At 35.1% G+C, this 13,368-nt stretch overlaps 2 protein-coding genes across 2 annotated transcripts; one reads left to right on the forward strand and one right to left on the reverse strand.

Annotated features, from left to right (window-relative positions):
• Positions 1–13: 13 nt before the first annotated feature.
• On the reverse strand, positions 14–2,530 carry LOC132746735 (probable E3 ubiquitin-protein ligase MID2; the record flags this gene model as incomplete). Its single annotated transcript, XM_060735980.1, has 2 exons — positions 2,202–2,530; positions 14–800 (listed from the first exon to the last, which is right to left on the reverse strand). Coding segments are annotated over exons 1-2 (1,116 nt in total), but the record flags the coding sequence as incomplete, so codon positions are not given.
• Positions 2,531–11,242: 8,712 nt separating this feature from the next.
• LOC132746736 (uncharacterized) lies at positions 11,243–12,553 on the forward strand. Its single transcript, XM_060735981.1, has 2 exons — positions 11,243–11,469; positions 11,695–12,553. The coding sequence occupies exons 1-2, from the start codon at positions 11,265–11,267 to the stop codon at positions 12,123–12,125; spliced, it is 636 nt and encodes a 211-aa protein (XP_060591964.1). The 5' UTR covers positions 11,243–11,264; the 3' UTR covers positions 12,126–12,553.
• The last annotated feature ends 815 nt before the right edge of the window (positions 12,554–13,368 follow it).

Raw genomic sequence — 13,368 nt, forward strand, 5'->3', positions numbered from 1 at the left:
TGTCCAAACTTACTGCAAATTCGTTTTTACTTATTTGACAAATTTTTAACGGAGATGCTTCAAGATTTAGCCGATCTTTTATGGATTCTGAGGACAAATCAATGAGCTTTAATGTTTTATTGTCATAGTCAGCTAGAAATAATAGTCCATCATCTGTGAAACATGAACCAGTAACATAACATGTCTTCCTATCATTTTGATGTTTGATGTTGACTTGTTTCTTGCTTTTCATAACATACATTTTCTCTCTTATATTTTCAGTAGTACTCACTGAAATTAATCCAAATGCCTTGAAGTCTTTTAAGGCATCCTTTTTTGTGGAATCAGCAATGAATTCAACTTTAACATCTGATGAATTTGTCACAAACTCTGCCTCTGCTTCATTAGCTTCAATGATTTGTTTCCGAGAAGTTTTCACAGCGACAAACTCCTGTGCTTTATTCCCAAATGACTTTGTTAGTTTTTGTGATGAAAGTTTGAGTTCATCAATATGTCTATGTAAGTTTTTTATCTCGTTCTCTAGTTTCTCTTTGCCATTTTTGTACTTTTCCTCTAAAGTTTTTAATGTCACCTTTTCAAGTGTATCAAGTATTACCTCCATTTCTTTTCTGAATTGTCTTATTGACTCTGTTGCTTTCTCCTTCTGTACATTGAGTTCTTTGATAAGAAGTTTCTTTGCTCTCTCAGCCTCCTCAATTTTAGTTTTTATACGAATCAGCTCAATATTTGTTTTATCAGCATCAATCTCCTTACACAAGTCATCGACTTCATCTGGAATCGAATGTATATGTTGGCACGTTCTGAAAATTTTAATATAAAAAACACTAAAATTATGAATATGATTTGTGGTATTTGTTAAAGACACATTTAACTTTATAAATCATTGTATTCATGCTGCCGTGTTACAGTTTACACAATTTTATTTATCGGCCATACATGTAAAGGGGCGTCCGTGGTCGAGTGGTAAAGGTCGTTGACATCAAACCACTTGCCCCTTTGAATCCCGACAGGGACTTTGGATTCTTTCATGTGAGGAAGCTATCCAGCTAGCTTACGGAATGTTGGTGGTTCCACTCAGGTGCCAAGGGCACCTGAGGTCTTCCTTCGCCAGTAAAGCTGGAACGTCGTCAAATGACATACACTGTGTCGGTGTGATGTAAAACCCACTCATTGAATCAAACAAACAAACGTGCATGTAAAGCTTAATTGCCTTATTTTGCTTCTTTTGCATTTTGGCAAAATAGAAGTACAGCTACTATAGTGAGTAAGTATTTTGTCACAATACCCCTTTCTTTACATTTTGCTTTCTTTATTACAAATAATATCAAATTGAAGGCTATTTCTTCTGGTGAAGTATCACATGTTCTAAATCCATAATTTAAACATTATAAAACACACGTTTTTTCTTACTATAAAAGAAAAACAATGTTTGTGAGGCATGCTGTGCTCTTTAGATTACAGACTACCCCGGTAATACATGTATATCATCTTAAGCATGTTTAATATTGAGAAATTGATATTAGGAATTATTCCGAGGCAGTTTGCTGTGTTACTTAGGTAACATGGCATTTGAAATGTCTGTTTATTCCTAGAATTCACTTTATATTTTTACTATTTAATTTTTGTGAAGCCTGCTTGTCACAATGGCAACTCGGTGTTACAATGTGCATGTGTGTGTGCATCTGTTGGTGGATGCGTCGGTCCAGATTATGCTTGTCCATTAGTAGGCAAAATTTAAAATAACTTATCTCAAATGTTCACAATAATTTAATAGTATGTAGCGCGTATTAACTCTGTGGCTATGTCAAATGTCAAGGTCAAATGCAAGAAAAAATAGTCTCAAACAGCTTGTCTGCACCATGACTTGATCTCTAGCAGGTGAAATTTAAAGTAACCTGGCAAAAATGTGCAAGGTAAATGTGACAGCAGGCTCAACATATCGCCCTTGGGCATCTAGTTTGTTATATAATGGTCCAGATATCTTCACTAAAACTTGATCTCATGTGAACTAAACCAATAACTGGATGAAAGGAGCTTATATGATGTGTTTTTATGTTTTCTACAAGTTTGCAAAATAATAATAACAAAGATATGAATTGTCTTTAATTCAGTTTCAGGGAATGTACATTGATAGAAAAATACAGCTGTCTAAACTTTTAATTTCAATTCAATTAAATACAATAATTAAAAAAAAATCAAACCTGTGTTTTATAGCTATACAAGTCGCACATGCTACATCATCGTGGTCAGCACAATACATATCTAGCAGCTCGCTTTTATGAACTTCACATTTTTCAACTGGAAAACTTGGCAACGATTTCTGTAAGCTAACTGTGTTGAAACTTGACTTGTCTATAAACTGATGCGTGCTCATTGCAGGAAACATTTTGTGCAAGTCTGTACATGGTGTACAGTAATAATCCTGACATTCCACACAATAAATATCCGCCTCTTTTTTGATATTCTTCTTTTCACATAAACAACATTTAAAATTGATAAATTCATCTGATCCAACACCTCCGTCCGCCATTTTCAACAATGTCGTTTTTTACTTCCCATTTACTACAAACACATAACAGAGGTTATTGATTATCAGTTAAACAAGTTTATATTCTTAATGTCAAACTGTTATTTTATTCAGAGGTGATATTTAAAGTATGGTAATACTTTCTTATTTAAATCATCCTAATTTTATTTATCTAAATAGATCTACTGATAGCATTATCATTGTACCTTGTATGGACTTTGTTATTTGAGATAGTTATAAATCATGTACATGTATAATAAATGTAATATGAAAAAATTAGGTCACTAAAGAAAGGTAGGTACTTAAAATTAAATCACAATGCAATGAATTATTTCACCGTTTGTATATTAATTTAAGTATACTAACAGAAAACGCTATGTGTGTCATGTAGAATAAATGTTTGTATTTACAAAAACATTCATTTAAAGCACTAAGTGAGAAAAAATTTTTAACAGTCATTTAAGGTAGTTAGGTACAATTCAAACATAATCTATTATATTACTGTGTATTGATCTTTGTAACCATATCGTCACCTTTAGTGCAGTAACAGGTTAAGTCTTTTGGAATTTTAATACGAGTTAACCGGTTATATAACTTAGGAGACGATATAATTCTTTATTTGACATAGAAGCCCTGGTTTATCTGTTGTCCGACAATCTATTTTTAAGTAGCAGTGTTTAATATGATGTTTAATCTTAAATGTTTTCATTTACATTGATTATTTTTGGCAATATTGACCCGAGACATTTGAATATTCAATGACCTTTTGTTGGTAATTGTCGAATTCCGAAGTGAATCTTACGGATTTTAAAGTATGACATAAAGGTATACATAGTTTACTATACCTTATTGACAACACATGCATAACTACCTTCGGTGATAAGGAGTAAAAACTTAAAATTTCTAACTGAATGTTGAAGGTTCGAATACCCATGATCTATCTATCTCACATTAATGTTATAACCCTCGCGCGACTACGACATGATGCTGAGTATTTTTATTTCCAGTAATACTTGTATATATAATGATATATGTTGCTTATAGCAAATTTCAAATATGATGATGTAGAGGATCTCATGCTTTAACCAGGTATATGCTAAGAAAATAATGATGATAAAAACTTCCTTGACGGATAACTTTTCACTTTTATGCATGAATCAAGGGCCAACATTGTGTTTTCCACATTTCGTATAAACAGTTTAAGTCCTGGGTGGTGTTTTGAGTAGCATGGGAGTCTAAGCTGCCTTACACTTTTCAAGAGACGCGTTGGCCATGCATGGTAATTAACCACAATGGCCATGCATTACAATTAATAATTTTAATCATTACTTACAGGTAAAGGGAAGTCACATGTTATAGTACTCTGTCAATATAGATACAGTTTAATTAAAATTAAAGGCAACACCATCTTTAATTATATTAGTTACACAATAACAGCATGACGTTTCATGCAATTATGCCTTTATCAAACAAATCGCAATCATTTTCTAATAATTTTTTGTCGACATCATAACTTTGAGACGGTCCCTCCAAGACCGAATTATTTGGTAATCAGGATTATCGTTATTTACGATCAATATGACACACTTTCGTAACATACCAGCCTTATTGTTAAGTACACGAAACTAATATGATATATCTGAGATAAACATGGAAAGGTTTAATACGAAATACAGGTTTAAAACTTTAAATAGTTAAAAAGTAACTCACTTCCTCATCAGAAGATGATTGCTTCGCCATGTTGGATTTGGTTTATGAAGAATTGTGGGTAGAAGTCGTAGGACAGGGCGGACCGTGGGAGGACAGGGCGGACCGTACGAGAGATATAACTATCGATATGCATGCGGTTTTTAAATGCTTTTGTATATATGGTTGCCATTACGTTTTCGTACAAATGTCTGTTAATAAATAAGTAATGGGTAATAAAGTACACGTCGGGAGAAAACCAACTTCTATTTTTATAACTGCCCTCCTTAACGAAACCTTAAACTGGTCGGGTGAAATGTAAGTTTTCTAGCGTAATGGTTGTGATATAGTGGGTGATATGATATATTTTTCATTTTTTCGGCTAAGATATTTATAATAGTTTCTTTTTGTGAAAATTTGATAAAAAAATTTTTGGGTCCATTTTACCGTACGGACCTCAGTGGGGCTCCTTTAATGAAACATTACTTTTCATATATTTTTGTTTTAATTACATTTTGTGAAACTTGACTACTAAGTTTGTGTACATGCCAATCACCTATTGTACGACTGTAGTCACTGTACAAATTAAAGTTATGAAAATTAACATATACATGTATATGTTATGATATAAGTTATGATTTTTTCTAATAAAAAGACGCAGGAAATTAAAGAAATGATTCATCTACTAATGCTACATATGATTAGGAAAAAATATTTTTTTGAGGATTCGAACTTGCAACTTCGCGATTGCTATGGTATCGTACTTACCACTAGGCCATTTAGACGTTAGTATAAAACAAAGTATCGAGAACTTTCCTATCATTTGAAAATCAGTTAGTAAATCGTAATAAGTTAAGGAGACTAAAGAAAAGGCTTCCAAAGGGGCCTCCGTGGCCGAGTGGTTAAGGTCGCTGACTTGAGATCACAGGTCCCTCACCGCTGTAGGTTCGATCCTTACTCGGGTCGAAATTTTTCATGTGAGGAAGCCATCCAGCTGGCTTACGGAAGGTAGGTGGTTCTAACACCCAGGTGTCCTCTCGTGCCTGAAATAATGCCCGGAGGGGAACCTGGGGTCTTCCTCCACCAATAAAGCTGGAAAAAATCAACGAAAAATCTCGGCCCGACTTGAGTGTACGGTCGCCCATATGGGCTTTCCGGCGGCGATCTTAAATAAACGCATTAAAAAAATGCTTCCAAATTAGTCTCAGGTCATTATTGCCAAACAATATATTTTGATTTGTTACCTGTGTTAACGAACATAGCTAGAGTCAATTGGATTTCTTTATGTGTTCCATTTTAATACAAGATCTAAAAACCTTGGAATAGGTTGCCTATAAGGAAGCACCTGTTTTGTATATGTATGAGTAATTAATGTTCAGATGTTATGTCCATTTGTTTACAAACACAGTACGCTATAAATTTGTCTTAGAATTTATTTCATTAACCTAAAAAATATCAGTATTTGTTAAGCAGGCGAGTCTTATAACAGGTTAATAATGACTTGACTTGAATAAAACAGGTGTTTTTTTGTGTTGCTAGCTACATGCAGAAAAGCTTGTCTGGACTACTCCTCAGAAACTGCTGGTGCAATTTCATACAAACTTTACAGGAATGATCAATACCAAGCATATATGTGTATAGTATCACCAACTTTACAGGAATGATCCAGTACTTAAGCATATTACACGGGTTTTTCTAGTTGAATTATTTTATCTGGGTCATTACCCTAGAATAGTAAGGACATTAATTTTTCTCGTTCGTGATTTTTATGTCTCCTGCTACACTGTGAGTAACTATGACATGCATTGGGCTATCATGGGTCAACGCATGGAATCACTGTTCGCTCTTGTGTTTCTATATTACTAAATTAAGTCAAAATGAAAACAAATGGAGTCTGAGTGAGTAAGCACTTTTGTTAAAAAGCCAATGATCACAATTTGGGACTAAATCATATTTTCTAGAAAAAGCAAGTTATGTAAAGATCAATGGCAACTATGTTGTTATTTCCTCAAGTATTTTCTATTGCTCCTCATTATTTTTCAGTGGAGAATTTTGTTGTCATGGTTTGTTCTTTTTTTTTCCTTCTCTCTCTTTTCACAGTTAACTGTTCCTCATAATACTATCCCGTATTGGTAAATGCCTCAGATATTTATGTTTTAATTTAGTTAAAGGAATAGGAATGGATGGATTGATGTCTGTCTAATATAAATATTCAACATTAAAAAAGAGGAACCATGACAGTTTTCCTATTGACATCAACCCTATAAGAGAGAAATTCGTGTTTTAAGACACTATTTTTTACTTGAGAAATAAGTTCATGGGCGCCGCCATTTTGGCGTTCTGTCATTCTCGCGAGACAGACGAGACCGAGATTGTGACGTGTAATACCCACTTCCGGTATAGGTGTATACGCTGGTACAACTGAAATATATCTTGATGAAGAACTTATTAATTTTATTGCGTACATTATATATTATTTATGAAAACATCATATGGAACTGAATTGCTTTAATTAATTAATTGAAGACGCCGCGACATTAATTATTATTTCTCCGATATTCAAGCTTGCTGATGATCCCACCACATGATTTAAACAATGACTGCTTAATTTTCAAAGATAAACCATAAATTTAATTTGGGTACTAAGAGAAACTTCTTCAAATTGACGATATATCCTTTTATTTTGTACTTAATTTTCGCTAGACAAGCTGTCCAAATAGGGTACATCGTCGGTCCTGTATCTTTTTTTCAGGTAAAATACCAACTAAATCCAATATATATCTACTTACCAAATTCCTTTTCCCGACAGATACGCATTTCTACTACCGTAAATCTAATCCAATAAAACAAAAAAATCATAACTCTACTTAATATTTAAAATGATTATTGGTAACTGAAAAAAATGTGTTGCTATTTTATGACGTGCTGTAATTTACTACAGTATAATTTGACAGGTGTGTAATAGTTATAGTTCAGATTTTAAAAAATATGGAATTTATTGCAAGCGCAGCGTAGCGGAGCGCAGCAATAAGTTCTATATTTTTTAAAATATGAACTATAACTGGCTTACCGTTTGACCCACTTTCGTGGCATAAGTCACGCACGAATTGTCGGTACTGCGTTTGATGCAATACGAGTCCCGCCCTTACTCACGGTGTCAAGGGTATACGCATCATTTTTCCGCGTACCGCCGATAATTTGTCATCCTATGCGCAACACCGTATCATTCTTACGTAATCTTCTGAAAAGTGCAAGAGGTCAATTCAAAAATGCGAAAATTTCTTACTAAAATTGATTTTATTTAGAGAGTTTGCATACATCACGGAAGTTTTGAATCATTCATCTATGTGTGCAAAACATTTTGTAACAATATTTGTCTGTTATAACCCGAAACTAATGAAAACACTTTTATACATGTGAAACATTTGTGATCTTGAAGCAAACATTTTTTTATCCTTTTCCGAAAGTAAAGCTGTCGGAAGAAGTATAATAATTCAAATGATAGCAAAAGAATTGACCCGAGCTGATAACATACCAATTTTATACAAATAATGCAAAATAATGTTGTGAAATCAAGAAAACTTTGATAAACATGGTACCGCATCATGCATGTAATTTTTATTGTAGGATTGACAAGAAGAGGTAGATGTTGGCTATCGGTTAGGGTAAGCGGGGCAGTGGATTACCTGGGCCTGGAAGCAATCTGGACCTCTACAGTTGTTTTTAAAGATAATTTCTTGTTAAAAATGTATGTTTTCGTAGCAGTTGCATTTTATGTCTTTTGTGAGGTTGAACTTTTCTTTGGACTAGGGAATTGCATAATATTAGCAGATTTCAGTAATCGAAATTTTACTCTCAAATTTGTTAATACATCACACAAGCAAGTCAAAGCTCATATTTCTAAAATGGTATTTCTTTTTTACATTTGAATGTTAGTTACTTAACTAATTGACTTGGCACATAACGTACGCATGTTAAGGTGGCAACTATGTATGGTGGCTGATTTGGTACATTGCGCGTTTCGTTGTCGATAGTGACGACGCAACATATATCGTTTTCGCCTTTTCGTCTTGTCGCTAGCGACAATACCAAACGGAGCGTTGTCGCGCTGTTGTCTTGTTGTCCTGTCTCTAGCGCGGCACCCAAAACGGCGCGTTGTCGTGCGGCGTGTTGTCGCGATGTCACATTGTCGCTCGGTTCAAATTATAGGATTGGCTTATAAGCCAGCGACAGAGCGACATCGCGCCGCACGGCAACGCAGTTTGGCGTGCCGCGCTAGAAACAGGACCACAAGACGACAGCGCGTCGTTTGGCGCTTTGTCGTGTTGTCGCTAGCGCCAGGACGACAAGACGAAAGTAGGACAACGCGATGTCGCCCTGTCCCTTGGCTTATATTAAGCCAATTCTTCGATTTGAACCGAGCGACAATATGACATCTACGGAATGCCGTTAGGGCCATTGCCTATGAATGTGTTGATCTGAAACGCGATAGTCGATAGGACGATGGTGAAAACGCGAAATCACGAAACTACGATGGTGAAAATGCGAAAGCACGATGATGAAAACGCGAAAGTACGATGATGAAAACGCGACAGTACGATACTACGATGATGAAAGCGCGATAAACTATCGTGTTTTCATCATCGTAGTATCGTACTGTCGCGATTTCATCATCGTACTATCGCGTTTTCATCATCGTGCTTTCGCGTTTTCACCATCGTAGTTTCGTGATTTCGCGTTTTCATCATCGTACTGTCGTGTTTTCATCATCGTACTATCGCGTTTTCACCATCGTACTATCGCGTTTTCACCATCGTACTATCGCGTTTTCATCATCGTACTGTCGTGTTTTCATCATCGTACTATCGCGTTTTCACCATCGTACTGTCGTTATTTCATCATCGTACTATCGCATTTTCATCATCGTACTATCGCGTTTTCACCATCGTAGTTTCGTGATTTCGTGTTTTCACCATCGTACTTTCGACTATCGCGTTTCAGATTAACACATTCATAGGCGATGGCCCTAACGGCATTCCGTAGACATCGCGACAACACGCCGCACTACAACGCACCGGTTCGCTAGCGCCAACACGACGCACAAAGGTGTTCCAAATCAGCCACAATAGTAAGAAGACGCTTTTAAATAACCGTTACTTTCCACATGGATTAAGTGCAGTTGAAATATACGGTGTTCTTCCTGGGACAATTAAAGGACTGCTATTGACATGCTCGATTTTTTCTTGAAGTTTTGTCCGCCTTTCTGTATTTTTATAGATAAAGTAGCAAGATTTTACATTATCGCAAAATACTTTTCGCGCCATTCAACATTGAATATGTCGAATAGTTGAACTTTAAACAAGAGATTTAGTCAATCTTAACAGGCGATATAAAACTGCCTAAAACTGGACACTATAGAAACCGATGGACAGTAGTGCGCATCTCATGAAAGTATCCAGTTTATCGAGAAATTGGATGGCCATTTCCAGGACCAAAGTAACTGATGATTTTAGCATTGACAAAACTAACAGTTGTTCGTTGGAAGATGGTACAGCACTTAGTTTTTTTTATATCGTCTGACATTCTATAAAAAAACAACATTAACGTGACATTTACTGTACCCACCGGCCCACACATCAAACAATCAACTGCCATAAACGGCTGAACATTGCGTTAAGGTAAGCATGTGAATAAGGAAACTACTAAATTTGGGGTCCAAAACGTAATCCATATAACATTGACGCAAAACAAGTTAGAGACGATTTCAATGTTGACTGACATACTCGATTTTAGTAAATTTGACATTCTGCTAATTGATGACAATTTCAGATTTTTGCTCAAGGAAACATGGCGCCTCGACAAGCGATGCCAGAATTCCAAGTCCGCCGTTTCAGTCCTTTGCTAGAAGAAATTACATCTGCCACAAGTAATTACCTTTGCCAAAAGTACTTACCTTTGCTACAAGTTATTACCTTTGCCACATAGAAGTCTCTGCTTCGATTCCTTACTCTTCCAATGTATTTACTAAAATTCTTTAGTTATAACAATATTTTATTCATAAACATTTCATTTACATGATAATTGACAAATATTAAATTGCACGGATGAATTTTTTTAGAAACTCTCTCCGTAAGCACTATCTCAAAGAGTATGTATAAAATGGTAACAATTGTACATGTATATGCGTATTTGTGTTAAATATGCATAACATTTTCACTATAAACTTGCTTCTTTACATGCATAATAAAGTCAGCAATATGCACTCAGGCTGTCCTAATCGAACCGATCTTAATAATAAAGTAAAGACTCAGATTCTTTCGAATGTGACCGTGGTCCCATGTGTTTACGCCGGACACACAAAGAACCAGGTTTGCTTCTAGAACTGACAAGTCTTTATGCATTTTCCTCGGGTTTGTAAATAATTAATATACATCTACATGCATCGCCCAGATTGACAACAATAAATAAATACAAATAAGATTATTCAGCATTAGGTTAATCATCATAATGCCATGCAAGTCTAGCGCTAATGTATACGGTGCCCAAATTTTAGGTGCGGACCCATGATACGGTACCAAGAACTCGGTCAGTTGTCACGCTTTTATGACTTTTTTAAGAAATTAAACAGCTTAAATTTGTGTGCAATATTTTTTTGTATACATATCTTTGATGCTTACAGTTATATCAAATAAATATTTTTGATTGACAACATAATTTTCTCCTTTTAAAAGTTTTCAAAATGATCATTTTTCCCAAGCCAGCTCTAGCTGTTTTCATTAAAACAAAGAAATCGTACAAGTCTTTGATAAAAACTAGATGAAGACATAAGCTTCAATGATCATAATATTCCGTAGACACACTTTTATGAATACACTTGCTTCAAAAGTGTGATTTTCAGGTCGTTTTCCATCATGCATGTTGTGTTTCAGTGTTTGTTTTGTCTAAAATGATACGGTGCTGCACGCAGGATGATAAATTATCGACGGTACGCGGAAAAATGATGCGTATACCCTTGACACCGTGTTACTAGTATAGATTGACAGGCCAACACATGGTCGGAGTGTTACAAAGCCTTGCGGTTTTATGTATTTTTACATCATTAGTCATCATGGAGCAATCCTGCGATCAGATTGTGTTTGACATAATGAATATAGCAAGAATCATATTTTTTTTAACCATTTCATGTGGTCACGGTTGCTTGATATTGATACGCAGGTTTTATATGCAGACACAAGCAACAAAAGACAATAGCTCAGGTAAATATTTTATGAAAAATTATTCTCGAATTCTCTTCATCATTATCTGAATGAAAATACAAATTGTACATGACCAGCGCGCAGCTTTTCCACGCCCAACTAGTATCGAACCTCAAAGTAGATGACGTAAATTATTCAAACATAACATGGTTAATCTGCCTTAAATGCCGTTGCAATCATTGAAAATCATATTTAAGTGATTTCTTTGATATTTGCATTTTGCAGGCCGATTTGAAAAGCTTTTGTCATCTGATGAAACAGAAATACAGTGCCCAATAATACAACGAAAAACAACAACTGGACAGTGCACGGCTGGAGGGAGTTGGCTGAAAACCGCAACCTACAACCGGAGACTAAGCAAGAGCCTGGTTATCCTATTCCCGATCAAACAGAGCAGTTCTGTTCATGTGCAAAAAATGGATTTTTGGTCGCAACAATTCATCTGTGAAATTGAAAGGAAAAATGGAGAATTCTATCCTCCAACAACTTTACTAAACATTGCTGCAAGGTTAAAAGGGTATCTTCGAAATGAAGAATCCATGCACGTGAACTTTGTTAAAACTGAAGATTCTTTTTTTTTAACTTCGCAGAATATTGGATCCACGCATGCGCGAGTTGTCTATAACGAGGGTATATGGGTCGAAGTCAACTGTTAAAAAAGTGGAGTTTTAACAAAATGTGGAAAAAAAAGTTTGTCATGTAATTATGAAAAATGGATATTCTGTATGTTTTTTTAAGATATGTATTAGTTTCGAACTTTGAGATTTCTCTAATTGAATTATTCCATGTCTATGATTTTCAGTGATCAGCCACAAACTGTTTTCTAATGTTTGAATTATAACCATGGTACTGTTTCAATAATTTTTGTACATGTAAAAGCTTGGATTTATAAATAACCGTATGAAAAATGCTTTCTTATTTGTTTACTTTATTCGCATGCCACATTCATTGTCTAATGTTAAACTCCGCCCATATCCATAACGTCATATTTGTCAGATATCACGTCAATACCTGTTAAAATAAGTCAACTTATTTTTCACATACACCAGTCCCAGTATAGTGTATGCAAAATATTTCAAATAAATTGGAGCATTTGATTGGATAAGAAAGTGGGACAAACGGTAAGGAACTTAATTCCCCCTAAGGTCATTCAGTTCACTGATGAAGCGTAAAAAAATAGATGTCTATTTCGTCATTAGAATATTTGACAAGGGTGATTAACCAATCAGGGCAACATTGTGCATGATCAAAAGGTCTGTCGGCACAGAGGCATACAAGGAGCAATAAAAATCGTTAGTACACAGTGTGACAGGAGCATTTGGTGCAAATTAGGAACAATTAAAATGGACAATGCGCAGTATTAGACATAAGTAGTAAGAACCAGCAATTGTGTGAATAAATAATGCAAATAAGACTTTTTAGCAGCCAATAAAAATGATTTGCCTGCAGTTAATATTAAGCTATGATTACGATGCGCAGCATCATACGTTGACAGACATGTTAACAATTTACTTTTCAAAAGAGTTGCTTATATTTTTGAAATGTGTACATCAATTATAACATATGTTCACACCTTTAAATTTGAAAGTCAGAATCAAACTGCAAAAATTTAATTATATGTACTATTAAGAACACGTTTTAGTAGGGTTTTTATATTGGAAGTGGCTAGCGTACGGGCCCGTACGGCTAGCCAAAAGTTTTAGCCGTACGTGAGTCACGTACGACTAGCAAGGACACGCTGTATTGGCTAGCCGTACGGCTTTTTTCAAAATTTTATGGAAGTCGAAAATGCATATGTTATTTTATGACTTTAAGCGAGGATTTTAACCAAGAAACAGCATTAATTGTCTTTGGATGTTAACTTTTTAGAGATTAATCGCTTTGATCGCTATATATATA

The sequence above is a fragment of the Ruditapes philippinarum genome, unplaced genomic scaffold (genome assembly GCF_026571515.1).
Source record: "Ruditapes philippinarum isolate M1 unplaced genomic scaffold, ASM2657151v2 ctg18843_1_1_1_1, whole genome shotgun sequence".
Lineage (NCBI taxonomy): Eukaryota > Metazoa > Mollusca > Bivalvia > Venerida > Veneridae > Ruditapes > Ruditapes philippinarum.

What these genes read in the sequence shown, in the direction of transcription:
- LOC132746736 (XM_060735981.1), top strand. Translation starts at nt 11,265, where the DNA reads ATGGTCGGAGTGTTACAAAGCCTTGCGGTTTTATGTATTTTTACATCA. An exon ending in AACAAAAGACAATAGCTCAG is followed by an intron (nt 11,470 to 11,694) that starts GTAAATATTTTA and finishes TGCATTTTGCAG; the next exon opens with GCCGATTTGAAAAGCTTTTG.